Source organism: Stylophora pistillata, chromosome 4, assembly GCF_964205215.1.
Source record: "Stylophora pistillata chromosome 4, jaStyPist1.2, whole genome shotgun sequence".
Classification (NCBI taxonomy): domain Eukaryota; kingdom Metazoa; phylum Cnidaria; class Anthozoa; order Scleractinia; family Pocilloporidae; genus Stylophora; species Stylophora pistillata.
Genome location: NC_142522.1, coordinates 28,945,418 through 28,973,285, shown reverse-complemented (window position 1 = coordinate 28,973,285; position 27,868 = coordinate 28,945,418). Strand labels below are relative to the sequence as shown.

At 38.2% G+C, this 27,868-nt stretch overlaps 2 protein-coding genes, 1 long non-coding RNA gene and 1 pseudogene across 3 annotated transcripts; 3 read left to right on the top strand and 1 right to left on the bottom strand.

The window, feature by feature from the left end:
* LOC111320291 (torsin-1A-interacting protein 2-like) lies at positions 1-2,764 on the top strand. Its single transcript, XM_088757051.1, has 2 exons — positions 1-1,132; positions 1,779-2,764. The coding sequence occupies exons 1-2, from the start codon at positions 145-147 to the stop codon at positions 1,805-1,807; spliced, it is 1,017 nt and encodes a 338-aa protein (XP_088613177.1). The 5' UTR covers positions 1-144; the 3' UTR covers positions 1,808-2,764.
* Positions 2,765-4,059: 1,295 nt separating this feature from the next.
* On the top strand, positions 4,060-21,549 carry LOC111328876 (uncharacterized). The gene is made up of 2 exons (XR_016000658.1): positions 4,060-5,615; positions 20,635-21,549. It is a non-coding gene; the product is annotated as an uncharacterized LOC111328876 (long non-coding RNA).
* On the bottom strand, positions 9,395-11,889 carry LOC111328885 (torsin-1A pseudogene; annotated as a pseudogene).
* Positions 11,987-14,121, top strand: LOC148733231 (torsin-1A-interacting protein 1-like). The gene has a single exon (XM_088758719.1). The coding sequence runs from the start codon at positions 12,091-12,093 to the stop codon at positions 13,048-13,050; it is 960 nt and encodes a 319-aa protein (XP_088614845.1). The 5' UTR covers positions 11,987-12,090; the 3' UTR covers positions 13,051-14,121.
* Positions 21,550-27,868: the final 6,319 nt, after the last annotated feature.

Genomic DNA, 27,868 nt, shown 5'->3' with positions numbered 1-27,868 from the left:
GTTAGTTGTAATCAATTGACCAATAATATTCCTTATTGAAAATGTGTATGCGTGGTTACCAAAGCGATTTTACCGAGAATCGCGCGCTTTGTTTAGCAGGTCCATGTTTGATCAATATTCTCCATTTAATATTTTGCTTGGGCAATGTCTTCCGAAGACGTCGAAGATGAATCTTGCGGAGAAAGTGGGGCAATGTCTTCCGAAGACGTCGAAGATGAATCTTGCGGAGAAAGTGGGGAACATCATCTCGGGGAAGAAGGGGAAATCGTTCAGGCCCGTACTAAGACAAATGGAGGTCCAGGTGACGGTGGCAAAGGTGCGAAGAAACGAGAGGTACCTGAGAAGGGCACGGGGGAAAATAAAGAAACAAAAATTGGTGTAGATGATCGTAAAGATAAAGACACACATGCTAGTGACTTTGCTGAGACAGGGCCGAATGGGCAGGAATTAACGAAGTCTGACCCGGATGTTCCCGTAGGCTTTGTGGATCCAAGAACCAAGCCGCAATCAAGTTATTTTCTCAAAGTTGGAATTTTCCTCGCCCTCGCAGCTGCATGTATTGCTGCAGCTATCTACAATGGTCCCCCTGAGAACGTCATGAAGAGTAACTTTGACTTGGTGAAAGTCTACGGAAATTATATTGAAAACTTACAGAAATCATTCACTAATCAGACCGACAGGTTCTGGAAGATTTTAAGAAGTCGTGGATTGGCTCATCTACGGAGTAAGGATCCCTCCCAACCACTGGTGTTCTTACTGGCTGCACCTCCAGCGGCACATGAATGGGTGGATTGCCTGGCCACTAAACTGGCGGAAAAGCTAGATCCACAACATAAAACAACCTTGGTTAGAATTGATGGTAAAAAAGAAAAAGCAAATCCTCCAGAAAAGACCAAAAAAATGATGGACAATTTGCTGAAGGACAAATTTGCAGCTGGTCACAGGGTAGCACTCATACATCACCTTGAGCTTCTCCCACCACCCTCACCAATTCTTTTTTACTCTTATTGTGATGATCAAAATGCACCGCATAAGCATGTGGCTGTTATTTTTACTGTACATATGCCAGTAGAGCCCAGCCCATCTCTGTCTCCTAAAGAAGCAGAGGGAAGTGTAGAGAAATATCTTTCAGGTGAGGTTTGGGTAAATGATGACAGGGATGCAGTTGCTGCTCTCCTGAGCCGCATTGCTGATACTGTAGTGCTCATGAACGGCGAATTTAGTGGTTCAGCTACTGATCTTTGTGCTTAATCCAATGACTGTCACTGATAAGCTGGATGAATGAGTGAATACTCATGGCATTGTCAAGCATGACAGATTGAACCCTAAACACCCAAAGAGTGATAAGCATCCAATTTCTCCCAACATTACCAACCCCTGAATCAAACTTTAAGGTCATAAGAATAGAACAAATGATCACATTCAAGAAGAACTACATTGTCTGACAAATTCTCATTCAGGTACCATATGGAATATATAGGGAATAATAGGGAGAACTTGCATACTGATGTAAGGGAGAATTTAACAATTTACAATAATTATTAAGTTGACCATGGGATGTTGTCTTGATTGAACACTTAATTTTCAGGAGTAGTCAACAAAAACAATCAAAGTTTTTTAGTTAGGAGAAGTTAAAGTTGAAATCTAGAGAGTGAAATGAGTACAAGTATAATTAGAAGTCAATTGTGTAACAAGGCTATCTATAAGGTTGAGAATCCATTGTTTCCTAGTCGTAACGAAAAGTTTGTACTCACCTGGTTACTTTGGTTTATTTGCAGTAGAATGTCACAATGATGAGAACTATTGACTCATCACAAAATACAGTGGATAGTTTAAGATGCATACAGTTCAATCATTCATAGAAACTTTAGACTGTAAAACAGGTGAAGGTATTGCAAAGGATAGTGGTCAAATTTAATTATTATTGTACCATTCAACTTCCTTCGTACCCAGTGAAAATGCTCAGTGTGTACACCAACACCCAGGAAATCTTTTTGGATCTAAAAGTTTTGTTTTTGGGACAATTATGTAAAGTGAGAAAATTTGAAGAACAAGTGTGTAGATTCACCTAGTTTTGTTGTACCAGGTTTAGTTTGAGTGCTTCTAAAGCTGATGGCAAGAATTGTTGCCCTGACAGTAAAAAATTTATCCAGACCCCAGAATGTGATATATTAAGGTTCACAAGGCAACTAGGTGGGCCACTGAATGTTTTTTTGCTTTAGTTTTTAAGGCCAAACTTTTCTTGCACAATGTCTGTAAATTGTTAATGGTGAATAGTAAGGTATTGAGTTTTTTTTACTTTTCCCAAACACTCTTGTCCAACAATGGAATTGACCTTGTTACTATTATTAGAGCTCTCAGACATTATCAATATTTAAAATCGGTTAATTTTATTTTTTAAAGTTAACATTTGGTTCAGGAGGTTTTTGGGGTGTTTTAGTCAAGGTAAGTCTTACTTAAACCTTCCCATAAATAATTGTAACTCGGGGTTTTCTGCTGACTCTACACCCAGTTTTTTCAAGATCAGTTGTACACCCATCCAGGTTTTTAAATTTGTTAGCTGGTGCTCTTTTGCATGTCAATGTAAAATATGTTTAACTTTGATTTTATTAGTTTTACATTTCCATCATTACTTGGTATTCTTTTTGAAAGTTACCGAACTCTTATTATATCCATGAACACTGGACCCCTTGAAAGAAGGGGAACTGGGATTTATCAGTAATTGACTGAAATTTGACTTAATAAAGGAGATAGTTTCAAAGTATTTTCTTCATAATGATTGAATATTATATTGTGCACTTAAGTCAAATCCCCTTCTTTGCATGTGGAAAAGGTCAGGACAAGTATTAATGTCCAAGTATAAGGAGGGTTGTTCAATTCTCGCAAATAGATTCCATCAGAAAATAGAAGTTTATATCGGAAAACCAGAAGTCTATGGGTATAAATCAAAATAAGCCACTGGAAGTGGTACTCATCAACCACGTTGAAAGTCTTTAAATTGATGATGTGCATTCTTCCATTGGTGTCCAATGGATTCCAGTGAACATCAATAGAATTCAATGGATTTAATTGCAGTGATTGATTTTCTGATGGTGAGGCCCTTAAATAGTATTCCATCAGAGTTCAATGGATTCTGATTAGACACAAATGTCCAATTATGGACACTATTGTCAGATTCTAGAAACTGATGTCTGATTGAGGTACTTAAGTGTCTGATATTGGACAATAGTGTCCAATTTAGTTACAAGTGTCTGATTTTGGTCATTGCTGTCCAATTTTAGACACTACTGTCTAATTTAAAATCTATTATGGTAACAGGACTAAGTTAATTCCAATTTGGTCTGTACTTGTATGGGGGATGAACAAAATTGGATGACTACAGCAAGAGTCTGATTTGTTTATCACCCCTATGATTACAGACATAATTGGACGACACAAAGCTCTGCCCCCACATGATCAAAACTATGAAAAAATTCAAGAAAGAAACTATACATTGTTTATATGTTTTCACAAAAAACAACAGTTATTGTGGTGAAATGTGTAACAAAAGCACCTGCACTTGATGCATTCTATCCACTTGCACCAGCATGATATGTAAACTGTCCCTTTAACTGTCCTGTAGCACCATCCAATTACAAGCATGATGCATACACTATCCTATTACTGCTCAAAGCAGGCTGGTGATAACCTATTCTGTTCAAGAATTTTGTTGTAGTTTTGATTTAAGATGCTATTGTCTGATTTTAGACACTATCATCCAATTTTAGGCATCATTGTCCAATTTTAGAGACTAGTGACCAATTTTGGACACTAGTGTCTGATTTAGACACTAGTTTCTGATTTTAGACACTAGCCTCTGGTTTCAGTCACTGCTGTTCAATTTTAGACACCAATGTCTGATTTGAGACATGAGTGCTCAATTTTGGACACAAGTGTTTGATATAGATTAATTTGGTGATATCAGCTAGGTTGAAATTGTAAATTGGTCACTGTAGCAAGTTAAAAAGATGACATTTCAAGTGTTAGCCCTTCACCTTTGCTCTGACTAAGGGCTAACACTCGAAATGTCAGCTTTTTAACTTGTTGTGGTGGCCAATTTACAATTTCAACCAAGTTGATATCACCAAATTACCTTGTCAAGTTACCCCCACCAGCACAGCACCACAGTTTCTTTTGGAACTTTCACCCTTTATTGTTTGATATAGATACTAGAGTCGTCTTTTAAGTAGAAGCTGTGTTTAATTTTAGAAACTAGTGTCCAACTTTAGACACTAGTGGCTGATTTAAGCGACTAGTATCCAGTTTTGTCACTAGTGTCCAATTTAGTCTTAGTAACCATAAATATCAGACACTAATGTCTGATTTTAGGAAGTGGTGTCCTATTTTAAACATTTGTGTCCAATGTTAGAAAGAGTTTGATTATAGGCACTAGTGTCCATTCTAGTGTCTGATTATGGATAATAATGCTCGATTCTGGGAAATTATGTTCAAATTAGATATCTGTTTGCAATTTTAGACGCTTGCTCGATTTTATAAACTGCTGTGCAATTTTAGGCATAAGTGTCAGACTATAGACACAAGATTTCGAAATGCGGGAATTTTTTTCGTTATCATTTCTCGTAAAAATTTTTTTGGCCATAGCATGGATATCTTTTAGGGTTAATTGGCGTGCATGGATTTTTTTTTTCATCCAATTTTCCCTTTCGCGAATATTTTTTTTTTGTACTTCGCTCGCCCTCATCGCTTAAGTATTTTAATTGTCCGTCGTGTTTTAGTGACGAACACGAACCGGAAGCAAGGCCTTTTCTCTTTTTATATACCTTGATGATGCCACATTTGTATTGATAAGTGTCAATACTTTCATGGAGGCAGTCTGCTTGAAAATGTAGACAAAACCACCACGAACGTGGACGTGACGTTCAAGATCGCATTTGAACTCAAGTCAATTTATTTTAACAGAACTAGTTTGCCTTGATTTCGTAACAACGTCCACATCCGGTGTCACGCAATGCGATGACTCGTATTTTCTATTTGCCAAGAAAAAGAAGAAAGGTACCCTCGACTAGGAGCATGGACTGCGAAAAAGAAAAACAAAAAAAGGGACCCTCGACGAAATACCCTCGACCTCGACATAAGACCCTCGACCCTCCACCCTCGATGGCTCGACCAAAAGTTAGACTCGCCTGACTTGTTAGAAAATGTAACGCAAGGGTCTCCTACGTAGCAAATCTACGCAAAGGTCATCGCCAGGATGATCTCCCGCCATAATTTAATTTTGACCGGGAAATTTCATTTCGCAAACTACAGATTGTTTATTTCGCAAACTACAAATTTTCCATTTCGTTTCGCAAACTACAGATTTTTCATTTCGTTTCGTTTCGTTTCGCAAACTACAGTAAGCCAAAATTTTGCTCGTCGGTGCGAGTCAGAGCGAGTGCAAGTCACGTGCTGTATAGAATTTAGCTAGAATCAATCTTTTCGCCTGTATCGCCGATATCGAATGTCAGCCCATGCTTATCGCCGATGTGTGAGGACGTAAAATCATGCAGCGCATAAAGACTTGGATGTAATTTTATGGACTGAAACTCAGTTGAGGTCAAGAGTTAATACTAAAGGTAAGCATCATGTTAGATAAATGTGATCTTTTTTTTATCTAGAAGGCTGTAAGGTTTTTACTGAATAGGACTAAGGCAAGGACTTCGGACAACTTATAGAGTTTATTATAAATGTGTTCATTCCAGGTTTTGGCTGGTTCATTGTTCGAACGAAATAAAGTGTATTAGCTTAGTCTTGATAATGCATTTGCTGGGTAAAATAACCCATTTTTAATGTTATGCTAATGCCGAAAAACTGAATTATGAAATGTTCTGAACGTAGTTTTCAACGTTTTTAGACCGAACACTTGGCAGCAGCTTTCTTGGTTAGATTCCATTACATGTAAGTGTATTAGTTTGTAATTATATTACGTTCCTGAACAACGTCATCTGTGTCCATCATACCGAAGCTGTATACTGCAAAGAGTAGTTATAAGTATTATATTAGTTCTGACTATTGGGGCAATTCGTTATAGTCAAGATTTTGCCATGCAGTGTGAAACAAACTGCGTTACTGAACAAATAACGCGTGGTACATGGAATGCAATTTAATGTAAATGTAATTTGAACTCTTGGTTTGGCCTAGGAATTCTTTTAAAGTACCTTTATGAAGAGGAAATAGAGACAAGACAATTCATGGTCAGCAAATAAAACTGGAATTGTTATTAAGAGTTGGAAAATGTTGGTCGCCAAAGAAATCTTTTGAGCGATCAAGTTATTTATTTTCAAGAAAGAAAACAAGGAATTGGATGCTGTTCACTGATGATGGAAATTCCATTTACAGTGTACTGCTTGAATTTAAGTTTGGATTAAACCTATTAACTCCCATGAGTGATTAAGAGAGAATTTCTCCTTACAATGTCCATAAAATATCAAGCAGACAGGTTATGACAAGAAGGAAAAAAAAGAAAATCAGGGGATTATCAGTTGAACCACATGGGCCCTTATAATGTGTGTGTGTGTAGCCGACTGTTGTTTTATAGTGAATGCACCAGATTTACCGTTAACCTCACTTGTTGTGAAATATTGCTGACTATGTACATAAGTCATTTATAAATAAATGTTGAATTACTTTACCTGTGATGTATAGTTGTCCTTTTGCCTCCAAAATGTTTTTTTGGGCGATTTTGCGCAAGTCTGAGTTCGCTGTTAATGTAATGCATAAAAGAAAGACGAGGGTGGGAGCCTTGTTTTGAAAGGGTTCAAGCACCCAAGCGATTTTCCCCCCGAAAATGGCATCGCTCCGCTTTCAAACTTAACAGCGTTAAGGTCAAAAGATGCACAATTCTCCTCGTACCTTCCAATCGAAAATCCATCCAAACAGACCAGAGCTAGCCCTCAAAGAAAATCAAAATCCCACAGTATTTGAGCGCCTGGGATTCATAGCAAGATTCTCATGTGCCAGCCAGAAACCATCACGTCTGGTTGATCAATTCAAAATAATGTCGTCTAATTAAAAATACCTTCATCTAATCAGAAAAGGGCAATCAGCGTGACGGTTTCAGGCTGGCACATGAGAATCTTGCTACAAATCCCAGGCACTCAAAAACTGTGGGATTTTGATTGTCTTCAAGGGCTAGCTCCGGTGTGTTTGGATGGATTTTTGATTGGAAGATACAAAGAGAATTGTGCATCTTTTGACCTTAATGCTGTGAAGTTTGAAAGTGGAGCGATGTGATTTTTGGGAGGAAAATTGCTCAGGCGCTTGAACCCTTTCTAAACAAGGCTTCCACCCTTGTCTTTCTTTTAGGCATTACATTATTGACGAACTCAGACTTATTCAAAATCGCTCAAAAAAATATTTTTAGGGGCAAAAGGACAACTATACACCACAGGTAAAGTAATTCAACGTTTATTTATAAATGATTTATGTACATAAACAGCAATATATCACTATAAGTGAGGCAAACGGTAAATCTGGTACATTCACCATAGAACAACAGTCGGCTACACACACAGATTGTATGGGCCCCCTGTAGTTGAACCAATACCAAATTCTCAAATTAATAATCATGAGAATTGTTTTCCAGACACTTAGGAGAATTACTAATGAGATCTTGGGAGTGAAAAGGTTATGAATCTCAACGATGGGAAGTTAGAACTTTGCAATTTTTACATCTGATGATGAATTTCAGTTATCAGCTTGGGTTCCTGATTTCTTTGTGTTTCATTTGTTTTACATTTAGAGCAAGAGGGAGTAAATTTGTAATCTATACTTAGTAATTATTTTGGGTTTGAGTATTTAGAAAATTAAGATAAGACTCTTGTGTTTCTCCAATCAATGATATGACAAGTTTATCACGCATTTGAAAAATTTGAAGAATCAAATGAAACAAAGGAAATGTGTGAAGCCTTCAGAATTTACAAAGCATTGTAAAAATTTAGGATGAAAAATTAACATTTTAGCACTGTTTAGGAGATCATGTTAAATATCCTGATAAACAGGTTATTTAACATGATCAAATTCATTTGTTTGGGAAGTCATTTTGTTGTCAACCTGAAATGCAAAAATTAGTATTCCAGGTCAACACTGATGGTATACCTGTCCAGTAATCCATAATCTAGTCTAAATCATTATAAAGCAAAATAAAGTAGGAGTTCTCACTTACTTCTATTTTCTGAATAGCAGTACAGTTCATCAAAGATTATGTGAGAAGTTAAATTCCAAGTAGAAAAAAAATGGTATCCATACTTTTACTTTTGGCCCTAAATAACAGTTTTGACAACTGTGTTTTTTGGCTTTAATTCTAGTGGTAAGAGATGAATTAGAGGGGACTAAAAACATCAGCTAAGTCTGGCAAATTAATCATAAATTTTATCTTAAGATTACCACACAGTCTCGTACTATTCTAAAAGAAAGCTGTGGTACCAAAGGCATGTTTTTGACATTAACTTTATCCTTAATAAAATATGGGGCTATGCAGAAGTCTTACCACTTCTACTGTCACAAGTAACTGGTTTGGAAACTGAATAATGGTCAAAGTTATATGACTTTTTGCCAAAAACAGTTAACTTCTGCAATGCTTTAAAATATTATTCAGGAATAAGAATAAGTGAAAAATATTTCCATGGGAATATGTGACAAAAATTTCCATATGAAAAAATGTGCTAATTACAAGTGAATCTTCCAAGAAAAAACTTTAGTGTGAATGGGGTTCAAAGTGTACTGAACGGAACTGAAGCCATAAGTCATAAATTTTTGGATTAATTTCAATTTAGCTTTAGATGGATAAGATAAAATCTTGGTATTTATTTTGTTCTCATGTTATTTATAGGAAAATTCAATTTGAAGTAGTGTATCCAAACTCAGCCTGAAGCTGAGCTTAATTATTTCTATGAGGTTGGAATAACAGCAAAAAACAATTCAATTTTAAACTTCAGTGCTCCTTAAGTTCAAAGACAACTCCGTCTAAATTGATTATACATTCATGTAATCTGGCTTGAAAAGTAAAAGCACCTGGCAGCACTGAAACCCATTCCATTGCCTCTGTGATGCATATGGCTGCTTATTGATTATGCAAATAATTTTTTCACCTCACTTTGATTACAAAACTGACATGATTTTTTCTTGTGCATAGCATTTGTAAGAATTATTTTCACCCAGGGGAAAATTATGTTTGAATGTGTGAAAATGTGTTACAGGCCTTGAAATTTCCATAGAAATTATTGTGGTAAGTTTGCTTGGTAACACTTTTGTAAGCTTGATTCTTGTATTTACCTCACCTTGAATGCATTGATCAACAACAATGTTGAAGTATAATTTCTAAGAAAATATTCTCATTGCTCTTGTTACCATAATGTAAAGGAAGAAACTTCCAATTTATTCTTGACACTTCTAAAGTATGCACTTAAAATGGTACCAGAAAAGAGAAAGTATGGGTTCTTTAGACTACCATTTATAATAAAACTAATAACACTACATCAGCATCATAAATAATCAAGGAAGTCACACAAAAAATTATATTTATCTGACTACCAGTTACAATAAAACTAATAACACTACAACATCATAAATAATCAAGAAAGTCACACAAAGAAGTCTATTTATCTGACTACCAGTTATGATAAAACTAATAACACTACATTAACATCATAAACTAGCAAGAAAGTCACACAAAGAAGTCTATTTATCTGACTACCAGTTATAATAAAACTAATAACACTACATCAACATCATAAACAAGCAACTTCAATTTTAAGTTTATTTACTTTGATTAACTTTATATTTCCTCTCACTTTGTCAAGCGGCTAGATCTATCATTGGATAGGTGTTATAAAAGTATAATTTATTATTATTATTATTATTATTACTAATGATACTACATCAACATCATAAACAAGCAAGAAAGTCACACAAAAATGTATATTTATCTGACTACCAGTTATAATAGAACTAATAACACTACATCAACATCACAGATAATCAAGAAAGTCACACAAGACTATTTATCTGACTACCAGTTATAATAAAACTAATAGCACTACATCAACATCAAAATAATCAAGGAAGTCACTCAAAAAGTCTATTTATCTGACCACCAGTTATAATAAAACTAATAATATTACATCAATATCCTAAATGATTAAGAAAGTCACACAAAAAAGTCCATTTATCAGACACTGCACTCAAGACAATCATTCATGACACTACAATCTCTTGTAAGACAGAATCAAGAATTGTGCAAATGACTGTAACGTCCCAATGAAAGACCAGTAGATCTGTCTTAAAATAAACATGCTCAGACAGTGCTAAGTGCCTAGCAAAAGAAAGAAACTGTAAAGAAACGGTGCCCACTCTTACAGCACATCTTGTGATTTGTTGCTGCTGAGTCACAGGGAATGGAAAATAAGAGTGCACAATTCTCAAATGTGGGTGAAAAGCCTAACCAAGAATACCTCCAATTGCTTTCAGTGGAATTTCTTTTTCACTTAGTAACAAAACATGCCTCTTATCAACCAAGAAACTAAACAAAGTCATCATCCTCCGTAAGACACTTTATTCTATCCCAAATAAATGTAGCTATTCCCTCTATCAGATAATTATCTCTACTTACCCCTTTCCCCATCCTGATCCATCGGACTTCTAAAGCTAAAGGTTTGAAAGGTCCAGTCAAACTAACTGGAAAGTCACTACCATGGGACTGTGTGGTAAGCTAGTGCTATTTTTTCAAAATACAGTTCCTAAAAATTGTCTTCACATCATGTCAGTGTAATTTGTTGCCTCAAGTTCAAAGTTCCTAAAACTCTTCACCCCATAACATAGTCTACTATGCTTGAAATTCTTTTACAGCCATACCGTGCGAAGGCCTTCAGGTCTTTTGGAGTGTATGATACGTGGTCTGCTACTTCATTAAGGATGGAATCTGTAAATGGGTGTCCTTTCTCTTCTAAATCGGCTTTAGCACACTTTTTAATGTGGGATCTCTCCAACGGCAAAAATGGAATAGTGAAATCTATTAGTTTCTTTGCAACAGGAAAGGAATGCCAAAATCCACCGCTGTTCTTAGCGAGATTGATAACTTCTTGCATCTCTGCGATCTCGATGTCTTCTCGTTTCTTTCCATCTTTCCAGTGTTTTAGAACAGCATCGTTGATAATATCACTCTTTGCATTGCTAAGGAATATGTAGATACTTTGGCGGTAATCGATCTTGCCTTCATCAGGGGGGTTGTGATCCAAGAAAGGCTTAATCACATCGATGAGGCCTGGCGGCATTTTGTCCACTTCATCGAAGATAAACAGCGATCTGGGGCACTTTGATATATGTCCTTTCACTCGATCACGTAGCTGACGCTTGTAATTTTCTAACTTGGACGTATGAGGGAACTCATGGGTAGCTATGATCCGATCAACATAAGCACTCTCCAATCCCAACCTGAACAGGTGTTCGGCAATTATCTTGCTCACGAAGTTCTTTCCAGATCCTGTCCAGCCGTTGAAGGAAATCGCCAATGCTTTCTTAGGCGACTTGTTAATCAAATGCCCTTTGAGTATCTTAGATACGGTATCGGTGACCAAGTGTTGTCCAAAAATACGCCTCCGAAGGGTTGATTGTAAACCTGTTATATTGGCTGCAATCCACTTGTCCCGACAGCATTCAGCGAATGTACAATACATCCTGGGCGCAAAATAGCCACCCGCAACAATAGCGCCTCCAACTATACCTTCAATAAGTATCGCGCTGATATGAGGCGCAAATAAAATTGTCATCAGCAGCACAAGTTTCCCCTTCTCATCCATATTTCTGCAGGACTGGATCAAGCGCTTTGAAGGTTTTCAAAAGAACCTCCGCGTTTTTTAGTTCAGCAATTTTCATTGGTTAGTTCTTGTCAATTGACCAATGATCTTCCATGTTAAAGTAAGTAATGTATATGCGTGGCTACTAAGCAGGTTTTTTGTTTATCTGAAAACCGCACGCTGTGTGTACGCACGGACAATTCTTTACAACCTGAGAAAGACTCTCTGTCTTCCTGCACTGAATAATTTTGCGAAGGTGATGTCTTCTAGAGACGGTGGATATAACTGTGGCGGAGGGAATGTCAAACGTCACCCTGAGGAAGAAGGGGAAACCGTTGAAACCCCTCCTAACGACAATGGAGCTGACGGTGACAGTATCAAAGGCAGTTTCGAGAAGGACACGGGAGAAGTTCAAGGAACCGAGGGAGATGGGGAAATCGGTAAACCCTCTACCACGGATCCTGGAACCAAGTCGCAATCAAGGCATTTTCCCGTTCTGGAAATTTTCCTAACACTTGCAGTTGCATGTATTGCTGTAGTTATCGGGTGTTTCCTTTACAGGAAAATGAACGGTAACCTTGAACCAGTTCAATTTTTTAAAAATGATGTTGAAAACTTACAGTTGTCATTCACTAATCAGACCGACAGGTTCTGGAAGAAATTAAGAACTCGTGGAATGGCTCATTTAGGAAACAAGGATCCCCCACGACCACTGGTGTTGTTACTGGCGGCACCTCCAGCAGCACATGAATGGGTGGATTGCCTGGCCACAAAACTGGCAGAAAAGCTATGCCCCAAACATAATACAACCCCCATCAGAATTAATGGTGAAGTAGAGAAAGCAAATCCTTCAGAAACGACCAAAGCGACAATGGACAATTGGCTGAAGGATGAATTTGAGGCTGGTCATAAGGTAGCACTCATCCATCACCTTGAGCTTCTCCCAGCCTCCTCACCACTTCTGTTTCACTCTTATTGTGATGATCAAGATGCACCATACAAGGATGTGGCCATTATTTTTACTGTACACATGCCAGTAGAGCTCAGCCCATCTCTGTCTCCTGAAGAAGCTGAGGAAAGTGTAGAGGACTATCTTTCAGGTGAGGTTTGGGCAAAGGTTGATAAGACTGCAGTTGCTGCACTCTTGAGCCGCATTACTGACACAGTAGTGCTTATGAATGGTGAATCTAGTGGTTCAGCAAAGGATCTTTGTTCTTAATCCACTCACTATTAGCGATAAGTAGGATGAGTACGTGAGTTCTCATCAAACTATCAAGAAAGTAGGATTTAACCATTTACAGTCAGAGTGAAGAGCATCTAATTTCCCCTGACAGGATCCCCTTTTCAATCAAACATAAAGGTCATGACGATGATAGAAATTATTGCAAACTGAAGAAGCTCTTAACTGTAAGACAAATTCTTGTTTAAGTACTATGGGATATGCATAGAGAACAGTAGGGAGAACTTGCATACTGAAGTTAGAGTGTTAGGGGTTAAGAGAATTAAGCAAAGTTAGAGTTAAGTTGACCAGAGGATACTATCTTGATTGAGCACTTGCTTCTCAGGAGTAGTAAACAAAAAACTAGATTCTCTGTCAGGAGAAGTTAACACTGAGTTAGAGAGATTCAAAGGAGTTTTATCATAACCTGTGGTCAAATTTTGTAGCAAGGCCATCTTAAGGTTTGAGAATCAATTGCTTGGCTACTTTGGTAGAATGTCACAATAATGACAAGTATTGACTTATCACGAAATACAGTGGCTGGTTATTAATGCATACAATTCAAGAACTCAACTCGCAACTGATGCCCTGACAGTTAAAAATTATCTCGACCACTGAGTGTTTTGCTGTAGTTTGCAAAGCTAAACATTTCTCTCACATGTTTCTTTGAAGTTTTAAGTGATGAATAGTAAGGCATTAGTAATAGTAACCCCAGTATTATGATGATGTAAAATTAGTTAATATTATTTTTCGTAGGTAAAAGTTGGTTCAGTAGCCTTGTTGGAGTATTGAGTTAAATCTTAATTTCTACCTTTGCATAAATCATGGTTACTAGTGTTTTTTTAGCCTCAGTTATATCTTCATTCAGTTTTTGAAATTCTTTGGCTGGTATTATTTTGCGTGTCTATCGAATGTGTTTTACTTAGAATTTATCTTCTCTTTATTGTTTGCTGTTCTTTTAAATGGTATAAAACTCTGTTCTCCCTGAACAGTGGAACCCTTGAAAGAAGGGGAAGGGGGATTGATCAATAGTTGGGTAAAAGTTGATGTAATAAAGGAAATAGTATTTAATATGTTCTCTACAATTGTATTTTTATTATCTTGCACACTAGTCAAATGCCCTTCTTTCAGTGCAAAAAAGTTCTGGCCAAGTATTTATTTCCAATTATTGGGAGGGTTTTCCAGTACAAATACAAATCATACCATTCGAAAATATGTTTTCCATAGGAAGTCTATTGTTAGAAAAAGAAATGTACTACCGCAAACCCGGTTAGCTCAATGGATAGAGCGCTGGACTGTTGTGCGGGAGGTCGAGGGTTCGAGCCCCGGCCGGACCAACACACAGGGTCTTAAAATAATTGAGAAGAATTTGCTGCCTTTCAATAACATCAGAGAAATGTTTAGATGTTCTAGTCTTCTCGGATAGGGATGAGTAAATGGAGGTTCGGTCTCCTGCAGGGTTGGGGTAGGAGACGTTAATTTCCCACACACGAGATTACTGTGTGATGGATGTCCTCCCCTGGGGTGGGATGGGTGGGTTTATTGGGTCCGCGGTAATTGGCGCAAGCTGTTGCGGTGTCCCTGCCGGTTGGCGAAGCTATTAAATCATAAGTCATACTAGAAGTGGTAATCATCACTTACACTGCTTACACTGGAAGTCAATAAATCGATAATGTGTACTCTGCCATTGGTGCCCTATGGACTCTGAATAGACAACAATGTCCAATTTTGAAAACCAGAGTGTGATTTTAAACACTAGTGTGCAGTATCTGATTTTTATCACTAGTGTATGATCATAGATGCAAGTATCCGATTTAAGACAGCATTGTCCGATTTAAGACATTCGTGTCTGATCTCAGATATTAGTGAGCCATGCTAAGCACTTGTGTCTGGTTTTACACATCAGTATCATATTTTAGTCACTAGAGTCTAATTTTAGACTTCACTGACTTATTTTAGAAACCAGTGTCCGATGTTAGAAACTGTTTTCTTATTTTAGACACTAGTGTCCCATTTCAGACACTACTGTCTGATTTTCGACACTATCGTCCGATTTTGAACACAAGTTTCTGCTGTTCACCCCATTGTGGTGCTATTGCCTAATCTGGAGTCCAGTCTTAGGCTCCTCGTCGCCTCCTTATATTATCAGTCGTCGGCGTGAGTTGAAACGCAAGCAGGTTCCTTGCGTATCGGAAGCATCAATACCTTTCGTTAGACTTCGCTAGTATCGATATTTTCCGATCAGACGTCGGTAACGCCGTTTTTAAATGTTTGGTATCGGTATCGGCCCATCCTTAGTCACCTTAACGTAAAGGTGGGAAGACGTAGGATCCTGCTGCGGAAGACTTAGACTTCCTCTTCCAATTTAACACGAAGATGGATTTATGGACTGAAACTTGAAGCCAAGAGCTAATATTAAAGTTAATCTTCGTTTAAGAAATACATGTGACTTCTATTTTGTCTTGAATGCTGTAAGGTTTTATTGAATAGGACTTCGGGAAGGACTTCGGACGAGACGACTTAATTAGAGTTAATATATGTTCGTTCCAAGTGTTGGCTGGTTTATTGTTCGAACAAAGTAAGGATTATTAGCTTAGTCTTGAGAATGCATTTATCAGGAACATACTTATGTCGAAAAACTGACTAGCTAAAACCAGAACACATGGCACTAGCTTTCTTGGTTAGATTCCACGAAGTGTATTTGATTGCGTTCCTGAACGACGTCATATATTCTTGTCTAAACGATTAGTGCGAATGGAGTCCAACGTGGAGCTATCAGTCCAAAATTTAGACCAAAGATAATTTGGTCTATAATGAATATATGTTTATGTAATTTATCTTGAAATGTCACAGCACCTGGCAGGACTGAAAACCTTTACCTTGCTTTTGTGATGTAAATGGCTGCTTGTTGTTTCATGGGCGGCCCAAGCGTACCATAATATATTTAGAAATAATTGTATGCGTAAGCCACCGGCGGCGATTTGACTTAACCATTACGTGTAGCCTCGCGTGAAACTTACATCAAATGGAAGCTAATTTAATATATTGCGAAAAGGCGAATAGACTAAGAAGTTACGTGTAGCGTCTCAATAATGGAACTTTAAACGAAGTAAAACGTGTTGATATCACGAAGATCATGATCAGTTTGCGAACAGCCGAGTGTTCTCGCCGCCGATATGAATGATATCGCCTGAAACTTAGATCTTAAAAGTACTATGAAGTCGAAGTATATTGCGAAATTAAAAGCACGTACGAATACAGCGAAGTTACTCAAACAGACTTTGGCGGCCTTTTCTTTTTTTTTTTTTTAGTAAACCCTTTGTTTCAAGCACAGAGAGTGTCGACGTGAGCTTTAATACGAGTTTCGTTCTTATGAATACGATTCGCAATTAATTAAATGAAACTTATATCATACGAAAGGTTAGTTCTCGAAGTATAATTATCTTTTAGTTTTTATGATGCGAAATTTATAATGCGTGCAAACACGGAAAAATTAGGCAGAAAGTGACTTGGCGTCCTCTAGGAGTGCCTGAAGGGCAAACGGATCAAACTTAGAATTATGAATAATAGGTAGTCGGTTATGTTCCCTTTGATCCGTATGCCCTTCAGGAACGTACCATTAATTTTGCATCATAAAAAAACAAAAGATAAACTTAGAGATCTAACCTTTCGCATGATATAAGTTTCAGAAGGTTTAATTGCGAATTGTGTTCCTAAGAACGAAACTTGTGTTGAAGCTCACGTCGACTTTCTTTGTACTTGAAACAAAGGGGTTTCCAAACAAAGAAAGGACGCCAAAGTCTGTTTGTGTTAACTTTGCTGTTGCATTTTTATGATGTAAGTTTCATACGATATCATTCATATCGGCGGCGAAAATCATTCGGCGAATAACAGGCTGGTTTTGCTCTTCGCGAACTGATCACAATCTTCGTGATATCACCATGTTTTATTTTGTTTAAAGTTGCATTATGGAGACGCTACACCTAACTTCTGAGTCCATTTCCCTTTTCGCAATGTCATCATCATCATAGTTTATTTAATAAAGCAGGTTAAGGGATAGGCAAGACATTACGTCCTGATGTGGACCTGCATCAATTAAACTATCAATTAATAAATACCTAATTAGTGAATAAACCGAAAATGGGTATGCAAATAATGACAATTGAAAGAAATAAATATTAATAACAATACGGAGTAAATGTTAAAAGTATTTAAAGTCAACAGATTTGTTGGAAACGCTGCAGGAAGCTTTAGAAAAACTGATAGATTTCAGAATTCTCTTATTTTCCCTGAGTTTTCTCTTGAAAGAAGTTAAGTTTCAACAGTTCTTCATGTCTTCGGGAAGGAGGTTCCAGGATAGTGCAGCTCTGTGCTTAAACTAAGATCTTCCCATTTCTGTTCTTGGTCTATGAACCTTAACTTTTAAAGATTTTCTTAAGTCATAAGGAGTCTCGGATTTCACTATTAAGTCATTTAGAGGCTCGATGCTATTTCCATGATAGATATTGTACATAATAACTAAAAGTCTGCTAATGTAAAATGAAACAGTAGAGTTCCAGTGTGGAGCGTTCATGATGTCATCACTGTGGATGCTATGGGGTAGGTTGTAACCAAACACGGGTGCCCAACTCCATATGGATCCTGTGCTTCAATACTAAAATCTAGTCTTCTCGGATAGGGACTAATAAATGGAGGTCCCGTCTCCTGCAGGGTTGGGGTAGGAGACGTTAATTCCCCACGCACGAGATTACTGTGTGATGGATGTCCTCCCCTGGGGTGGGAGGGTGGATTGGATTTCGGTGGGTGAACCTAGTAGGGGACCACGTGCCCCATTGTTCTCCCACCTATACAATGTACAAATCTCTAAATACAATACAATACTCGATACCTCAGAGACTCCCTGGCATACAGGACCATACAGAGGTGCCATACTTTAGAATTATCTAACTTTCTCATCTCGCTCAAGGTTTTTCTTTAGTAAGCAGGCATGGTAGCTTTACTCCAGACATGTCCTTGTAATGCCTGGATTGTTGTGAACGGTTTGTTGCCGTTGTACCGAATGACTTTACATTTACAGTTAATAAAATCGGGTCCTATTTCACAGTGAAACGTTGTACTGGGGAATGGAAGAAACGGCAACTTTGACCGATACACTGCAGCAGTCCTACATTGTATAAAAATGCGCACATGCGCGATCTTGAGCCCGGAGTCTTTTCGGTTACTTGCCAGCGGTTAGTCGCGGGAGATTAAGACGCGAGTAAGTCACATGTAGTATCGAAAGAATCGATACTCTTCGCTTATATCGATATTTTTCGATCTGAACTCGGTATCGCTGGTATCGAATATTTGGAGTCAGTATCGTACAGTGGGCCATAAGTGTGACGGCAAAACCCCTGCAATTCACAGCGAAACCCCCAATTCACGGCAAGACAACGCCAACTCACAGCAACACAATGCCAACTCACGACAACACAACGCTAATTTTTCACGGCGGAAGTGGGGAGCCACGGTTTAAGTGCAATGCCACGGCGGATGTAACCTGATAACTATTCCATTACAGGCTTTAATATGTTTTTGTGAACTATAGCGGGAGATGAGTACTTGGAGTTGCCGGCAGACGACGAAGAAGGCCTCGTCCGCTATTATTTCTTCAGGGGCTTCGACTGCGAAGAGATTCGTTTGTTTTTACCGAAAAACCACCACATCTAAATGAGCCTAAGTACCTTAAAACGGCGAACTGAAAGCTATGGGTTGAAAAGAAAACGACTGGATTACCACATCAATATTATGGTCTTTATGTCACCGTACTTCCGCCGTGGCATTTCACTTCCGCCGTGAAAAATTGAGGTTGTTTTGCCGTGAATTGCGGAAGTGTTGCCGTAAATTGCGGTTGTCTTGCCGTGAGTTCGCTTTGTCTTGTTGTAAGTTTTGTTTTTGCTGTCAGATCGGCCCATCCTTACTGTTCACCCCTCTGCGGTGCTATTGCCCGATCTCGAGTCCAGTCTTTTCGGTTCCCCAACAGACCCCTAAATTATCGGTTGTCGGCGTGAGTTAAAGCGCGGGCAGGTCACTTCCAGTACCGAAAGCATCGATACTTTTCGTTAGATTTCGCTAGTATCGATATTTTCCCAACAGACCTCGGGATCGCCGTTATCGAATGTTTGCTGCCACTGTGCTGCTCGACATGAGCAAAGCTTTTGATAGCGTCGACCGTGGAATCCTCCTATCAAAGCATCAGAATATTGGATTGTCACCTATCGCTATCAAATGGTTTCACAGTTACCTCCAGTCGCGCTACGTAGTTGTTAAAATTCAAAATGCTACATACCTACATATATACATCACCTTTATTTCACCTCGGATTTACAAGAGTAGCTGTATAGCTAATTTCTCCGAAAAAGAGAAAAAGAAAAAATTAAGTAAATAATTAACAATTATTCGCCGAAAGCGAGGTGAATATCGTCGAATAATCCCCGAGACGAAGTCGAGGGGATTATTCGAGAATATTCACCGAACCTGAGGCGAATAATTGTTTTAGTATAATTTCAGGGCTGAACAACAGAGAAATCTCTAAAATCATAACATTTTAGTAACATTTTAGTTTAACATTTTATATCAACCGCGCGGAGCGGTTTATATAGCGTCATATAAGGAACCGCTCGACCAATCAGATTGCTGGAAACTCTTTGCTCAGCTCTGAAATTATACTAAATAAATATATAAGTAAATAAACTATATAAAAACAAATAGAATCGTATATTATATACAGTACTTTACACTACTATTTACATAAGTAACAATTGCATTTATGTTCAAAGGAAATTTAATGTTCGAAAGAAATTTGACATATTTTAGTTCTAAACTCTTTCAACGACGTCAATGACCTCAGGTCCTCTGTTAGTTTGTTCCACATGTTTGCAGAATTGTATCTGAAGGAGTGAAGACCATAAGTGGCTGTATTGACATGGGATAACAAGTTTCCTTGATCCTCGTAGGTTGTATTCAGTACTCCTCATATGAAAAAGACCTCGTATGTACTTCGGCATCGTTTCGAACTGAATTGTTTTAAAAACTATTTTCATCATGTCTTGGCACCTAATACTATACAGATCACTAGAATTAATTTTGCTCAGTAGCTCCTGTTAGTGGAGACACTTCTCATCCAGAACAATCTTGAGCGCCTTTTTTTTTCAGATGCTCTAATTTATTTCCATTTCGAGCCCCGCAAAAGTGCCAAACTGCTGAGCAATATCTAAAATATGGAACAATAAAGGCTTTGTAAAGTTTACATTTCACATCCGTCGGTACATCAGACCAACTTCCTATGACTTGTGGAGTACTACAAGGAAGTATTTTGAGACCATTGCTGTTTAGTATCTACACTAATGATCTTCTGAGTATTCCACGCCACAGCTCCCCCAGTGCTACGTAGATGATACTAAACTGATTCTAAATTTCAGCCTACAGGACCAGGCAAATGCGATTACTAAATTAAATGAAGACTTATGTAGAATTAGTAATTGGACCTTTTAGAAACCAACTTCTTATTAACCCTAGCAAAACTGTGTTAATTATTTTTGGCAGCGGAGCGATGGTCAGCAAAGTAGAGGATTTCAGTCTAACTTCATTAGGAAAGGAAATTACACCGGCTGCCGTTGCCAAAGACCTGGGAGTCAATCTGGATCCCTGTTTGTTTGACATATAATGGTTACATAGCTTCAACAGTGTCAGATTGCTTAGGGACGAGTCGTTTGTTTGCTTGATTTTTGCCTCATTTCCTTTGTCCTCTTTAAATCGACGATATCGTTGCTCAGGTCTCCATGTTTTATAGCAGCCTTAAAGTCGCTATATCTCGGAGTTGGTATTGTAACCTCAATTTAAAACCCAAACAAGTCCAGTGTTTAGAAGAGATATATTCAAACGTATTTATGGCTTAGCGCCAACTTATCTTAGTGATCTTATTAGTATAAAATCGAATTCATTATCCAAACTTACGTCTACTGATAAACTCTTATTGTACCATCCCAAGGGAAAGATGCTTACAACATTGGGAGCAAGATCATTCTCAGCAGCAGCTCCGAAAGTCTGGAATGGCCTACCTATGGGGCTTCGTCAAGTGACATCACTTAAAAGTTTTAAATCTCGACTTAAAACCAATCTTTTTAGGAAGTATTTTTATAGTTTGTAACATAGTTCATTTTATTCTCACAATAATGTATTTTTTCTTTCTCTTAAACATCTGATTGTAAAGCGCTATTGATCAGCACATGTAAATACGCGCTATATAAATTGGTAAATTATTATTATTTATTATTATTCGGACAGAGATGTTAGGGCCGTTTTACTTACGGGATACAGTAAATCTTTCATTTCATCTTTTTTCTTCACTCTTCTTCGAGAAGTTAACCAGTCAACGACCTGTACCTTCCTTGCATTTCGTCCAATTGTTATTGTTGTTTCGCCTTTGAACGCCTTTATTAAAGATCAAATAAGAACGAGTACCGGCAACCGTAGGTTTATTTGTATAGTTGAACACTGGTGCGTCAAATTATGTAATCATGGGAAAGCGAACAAGTACGCGCAATCGCTTGCGCATATTTTTCCTCTTCTGAAGGAAATAGGTACAAGAAAAAGAGAGAACGGTTAGAAGAGCACTTAAAAAAGTGTTTTCGAATTTTCCTGGTCATGGACCGTGTCTTCGCGAACATATCTGACAGCAGCTGAGTCAATCGAAGGTACTGTAGCTCACTCTGAAAGAGATTTGTCACCTTTCGTAAACATAGGCATGCTACGCATGCAAGAGTTATTTTTTTGGATATGTGGGTTGAAATGGGATACTTAGTAACTAATGCTGGTGTCTAAATAATTGTTGGCATTAATAAACTGCATTGATACCAAGCTTCCTGCAGTCCTCTCCACAGCCATAATTTGAACTCGTCACGCAAAGCTCTCTTTCCAACGTTCCGCGACGAGACCAAACAACGACTTGCTCCTAGGCTATAATAAAGCTCACTGCCGCCTCTTCGTCAGAGACGAAGTCGTAATTATTATTCTGGCTGTAAAGGGCGAGAATCAGTAACTCCGTTTGGTTTGCTAGTAGATGTAAGCGGGAGATATCCTTGTATACAAATTTATCGCGTTCAAATGCAAATTTTTATTGAGCGACCCCGCATTTCCTCTAGTGGTCCTAGTATTTCCAAGTTGTCATGGATGACATCAACTTGTTCCAAAGTCTTAATCTCCATAACTCTCCATGTTAACAAACAATGAAAAGCACTCGACAGCAATTTTGCTGAAACAGCAAAGCCCTCAATTCGAACCAATTCAATTCAATCTGCTGAACTGTAATTCCGGCCAGAATATAGGCTCCGTGTAGCCTCTAGATCAGAAACAGAAAGTTGCCTCAAAATACTGTTCCGTATCATTTTGCAGCGGAAAGCTCTATTTTAGGGTGTCCCGAAAATAAATATAAAGGCAAGACCGATACAACGTAGATACGTTTGTAAGTTAATTGTAAGTTACGAAACCGTTTGTCGCTTCGACTGAGAATATTGTAAATAATAATGTATCCCGAAATTATTTAATTTTCAGTTGACTACGACGTAACCACGGATGTAACGAGCCGTGCTCACTCTAGTACAAATAAAACCTGACAACGTTGATCCCTGGTGGGTTAATCTTCAAAATAAGTAGCGCCTCCAACCATAGGAGCGAATCAGTTGGAGATGTGAGGAAGCAACGGATTAAAAGTAGTTATAATTGCCTGGAGTAACCTTTTACAACAAGATATAGATCGACTACAGCGCTTACAAAATAGATCTGCACGGATTATTACACGTTGCTCTCGGTCATCTGAAGCAATAGATCAGCTGCAATGGCCGACTCTTTCCAGTAGACGCTATTACCACAAGGCTAAACTCGTTTTTCTCTGTCTCCACTCACTAGTTCCTGGTTACTTTTCATCATATTTTACCAGATTTTCGAATATTCATAATTATTCCACGAGGCAAAGTCTGAGGCTATCCCTACCAAAAGTAAAACAGAATTTTGGGAGAAGGACCTTTCTTTTTACTGGCGCAGAAATTTTTAATAAACTTCCTTTAAACATTGTGAAGAGTGAAAACATTCAAACGTTCTGTCGCCGAGCAAAACATTTCCTTTTACCGTAATTTTGATATTTTATTTACTATGTTACGTTTTGATTGTGTTTTTAGCTTTGTATTTTAGGCTGTTGATGTAGTTGTGAAATCTTAGTCATTGTATATATATATATATCTATTCTAGAAATTTGATGTAAATTATTTTCAATACAGGGCCCCTATGGATACCAGCCCTAGAGCTGAATGGGCTACCCTGTGTAAATAAAGTTTGCTTTACTTTACTTTACTTTTATAAATGGAGTACGGTTAGGCTTCTTTTTTTTTTTGTCCCGAACTCACTGAACCCCAGTCCATGGACTCCCCTACGGACCTGGTCCACGGACCCCTGTACGGTCCGGTCCACGGACCCCCCTTCACGGACCCCCCATGAAAAGACAATAATAACAATGACAACTTATAGAGATTTGACTTACCGTTGTATTTTTGTTCGCGGTGGCGAAATTTTGACTGTTAATATTCCAAAAATTACCGTGGCAATGAAAGGAGGAAAAAATCCGACTAAAAAGTAAAAAAAAAAAAAAAAAAAAAGAAAGGAAAAGACCGAGAACTTAGCTAACTCACGGTGTATATATATCCTGCATTCGCTCCACCGATTTTTTGCCTCCACCATTTTGCTTGGCTCATTCCCCCACGTGTTCATTGACTCGACCCAGGCTTCTCAAAATAGTGCTCTTCATACAAAGAAAGATGTCCACGTTCATTAGACTGATTAGAGATCGCGATATTTGACAGTTATGTGTTTAGTTGCCAAATCTTTCAGAAGGGCGACTTTTTCAATGTCAAATCTCTCTAAATTGTCATTGTTATTATTGTCTTTTCCCGGAGGGTCCGTAAAAGGGGGTTCCGTAGGGGGTCCGTGGACCGGTCCGTACTCCACCGCTTTCCCAACACGACTATTATGTTTCCTTAATTCGCGAACCGCTCTCTCCGAGTCACGCGTTGATTCGCTGAAATTTGAAGACCTGTCAAACCACAAATTAGCAAGAACGCTCTGATTGGTGCGACATCGAAAAATACTACAATCTGATTGGTTTGTGATACACCAAAAAACTGTGCCAATCACATTGCTTTGAGATCCACCAAAAAAATATGCGCCTATCAGATTGCTTAGAGATACACCAACTTGCACCGATCAGATTACACTAAACTAAAACAAAAAACTCAAAAATACTCGCAACTCGGAAGCGGCAAAGAAGTATCTGGGACCGTTGCGACGTAACTAAAAACAAATCTGGCAATACACTATCGAAGATACAGTTGTTTACCTCTTTTCCAGGCAAAGACTGCATTTGGGTTGGTACTGTTACGAAATTTAGAACTCGACGGCTTCTCTCGGATTCCCTTGCAGTAATGGCCAAGGTGCATGGCACAGATGGTGATATTTCTGTACATCGCTTCACCGTTTCGAAAGAACTCTGATTTTCACTGATCACCGTTTTGAAGGAAATAAAATTTTTCAAGCGTCTTTCTCAAGGCCTACATAATAGATGTGGAAAAAAATGTTCTTGTCTCAACGGCCGGCCATAAATGTCCTCAGCAGTGGCGAGCGATGCGCGAATTCCTTTGCATAGATGTTCTTCGAGCAAGATACGTCTCCAACTGATTTACAAAACCTACAACAATTGATACTTACCGTAGTGGAAGATTTACTGATCTTTTGGGGCGTCTGCTGAATATTCTCAGCTGAAATTATTCGGTTCGAAGCGCTTCACGTGTAGTTTGTTCTGATTGCCGACAAGCTATGCTCGCCAGTGGACTAGGTGGAGAGAAATTCCCACTTATCTGCTGCCCCTCCCTCAAACCGCTTATTTGTAATCTGCTAAAATCTGGAAGACACGTGACCAGCCTAAACCAGGGTCTCTCTTTTCTCGCTCCAGGGGACGGGAAGATGAGAGACCCTGGAAACGAGGTTGTCTCAAACACCTTAACTATTATAATGAATGCCCTAGTCTTTAGCAAGCTATATTATTGTTGTAATGTTTGGAGCAACACCTCAGAGCACAACCTGAGTTGGATCCAAGCAGTACAAAATTTCGCGGCCCGTATCGTCAGCAATTCAAGGAAATACGACCACATTTCCCCCATCCTTAAAGAGTTAAAGTGGCTGCCTGTAAGACAGCACTGAGTTGCATTATCGCCAAGCAATAACGGCCTTTAAATGCATGACTGAGTGCGCACCAGACTCTTTACTTTCTAAATATATCCAAAGAGCTACCATCACTAAGCGTACAACGAGGAACTCCCAGATGCTAGATATTCCTTTGAATAAAATTGCCACAGAACAAAGAACTTTCTACTTCAGGACTATCAAACTCTGGAACTCATTAGATCCTACTCTTAAGTTGAAACAGACACTAAAAGACTTCAAACGTTGCTTGAAGAGAAGCCTTATTTCAAACTTTTTCGACATTTAATTGCTTTTGTTTTTGCCTTTTAAATTTATTTTTAATTAATCAATTTGATCATGTTATCCATTTATTAGTTAACTAACTCATTAACTTGGTAATATATAGTTTTAATTATTTCTTTATTCTGAAAAAGCCCATTTGGGACGAATAAAATATGTACGTATGTATGGTATCGACATTGGCCCATTGTTTAGTCTCCTCATCGTAAATGTGCGAAGACGTAAGGTCCTGCTGCGGAAGACTTAGATGTGCCCTTCGAATTCAACGAGAAGGTGGATTTATGGACTGAAACTTGAAGTCCATAGCCAATACTAAAGGTAAGCATCGATTTAAGATACGTATGACTTTTATTTTGTCTAGAGCGTTGTAAAGTATTTTACTAAACAGGACTGGGGCGAGGCTTCGGACTACTTAGGTAGATGTGTTCGGCGATGATCGATCTTGCCTACAAAGTTCTTTCCGGTTCTATCCAGCCGTTGAAGGAGATTGCTAACGCCTTATTAGGGGACGTATCATTCAAATGTCCAAAAAGTACCTTAGACACGGCTTCGATGGCCAAGTGTTGACCAAAAACACGCCTCTGAGGGATTTATTGTAAACCCGTTTTGTTGGCTGTAATCCGCTTGTCCGCACAGCATTCATAGATAGAGTTTGCAATAAATTTGAGGCGCAAAATTGTAGTTAAGCCCCGTCTACACTAGCAATTTTTATGTGGCAACTGTATGTGGCAATTTTCATTTGCCCGTGTAGATGAGGGTCTGGATGGGGGTGCCTCGAGAACACTAAACACTAAAATTTTTCCATCTATAACATCAAACAGCGAAATTTTTAGGCCGTTTAACATCTAACACTAAAAAATTCACTGTAGCACTAAATTTGATGCAAATGTAAGCGCAAATGGCTTAAAAAAGCGAAAGATACTAATCAAGACAAACGTGGACATTCGATATGGAATAATATCTACAATTAATTTACAGACTGTCATTTTTATTACAATTTTGGGTTTGTAAAGATGAAACAATTTTTAGTGTAATAGAATAAATCCGAGCCCCAGATGGGACTTGAACCCACGACCCTTCGTGATCTTGGGTTTGTTCATTGTTTATGTTTCTATCATGGAAAATCATGGGAATCTTAGTCCTTTTCTTCTCACATTATTGCCTTTTCTCTATGAAACTTTTATTGATCTTAAATGAGTGAAATCACCGTTCTAACACCTTTTAACACTTAACAGTTAACTTTTTTAAAACGCTAAACATTAAAATTTTACAAATTTTAACACTAAACATTAAAAAAAAGGCCGAATAACACTTAAAGGCCCATTTTCATCCGAGATCCTTTGCAGTCGTTTGTTTTTGTTTTGGAATCGCGCTATTGTTAAATGGCGAACTCTGATAGTCATTCACAAACACTATTAAAAAGAAAAACAAAGATTTGGTGTAGAACACAGTAAACAAATTTGCAGCTAAATATTTGAGACTGAAAAATCATAAATCGAGTCTGTGTATAAAACTTGTACAAAGCTTACTTGATGTTGAAGGAAATTGTTCGGTTTCAACACTAAATAAAATCTAAACAAATAACCAATATTGGCCAAAACTGATTTACTTTACGTATTTCAATTATAGAATAATGACTTGTACAAATGAGATCGCTTACATACATATCTCAGGATCTCAAGTAAAAATCAGTCAAATAATTATTCTCAACTCGAAAAAATCTCCCCGGAGTCTCTAGTTCCATCGTAGGAACAATGCAATAACATTTCTGCAAAAGCACTGTCTGTAGTGTTACCGAAGCCCATTGTTGTTTCCTTGCCCTCCATAAATCATACACAGACTCTCGAAGTCGAATAACCTTTGCCGAGCCGAGCAGACCCGGCCTTCCTCTAGACCGCTTCTTCGGCGGCATCAACTTTTCAAATGACGTTTTTCACCGTCATACGTGTAACAATTAAAAACTATTTACTGATATGGATACTACGATAGTTTGTTGTTCGCACATGATTCAAGATGGAACTTTGAATGCCCTAATTAGTAAGATGGAAGAAGATATCAAAGCGATTCCGCAACTTCGAGGAAAATAACGTATTTTTCATATATGAAAAATGATCTGGGCGCGCAAGGCATCTCGGTCGAAATGGGCCTTTAACACTAAACCCCATCCAGACCCTCGTAGATGGCTCGACAAATATTTGTTGTTAATTTGCGTCAGTAATAATTTTGCACAGCGGAGATGCTCATGGAAAGG

Coding starts and splice junctions, on each gene's coding strand:
- LOC111320291 (XM_088757051.1), top strand. CDS start 145: ATGTCTTCCGAAGACGTCGAAGATGAATCTTGCGGAGAAAGTGGGGCA. Junction 1,133..1,778: donor TGTAGAGAAATATCTTTCAG/GTGAGGTTTGGG, acceptor GTTTATTTGCAG/TAGAATGTCACAATGATGAG.
- LOC148733231 (XM_088758719.1), top strand. CDS start 12,091: ATGTCTTCTAGAGACGGTGGATATAACTGTGGCGGAGGGAATGTCAAA.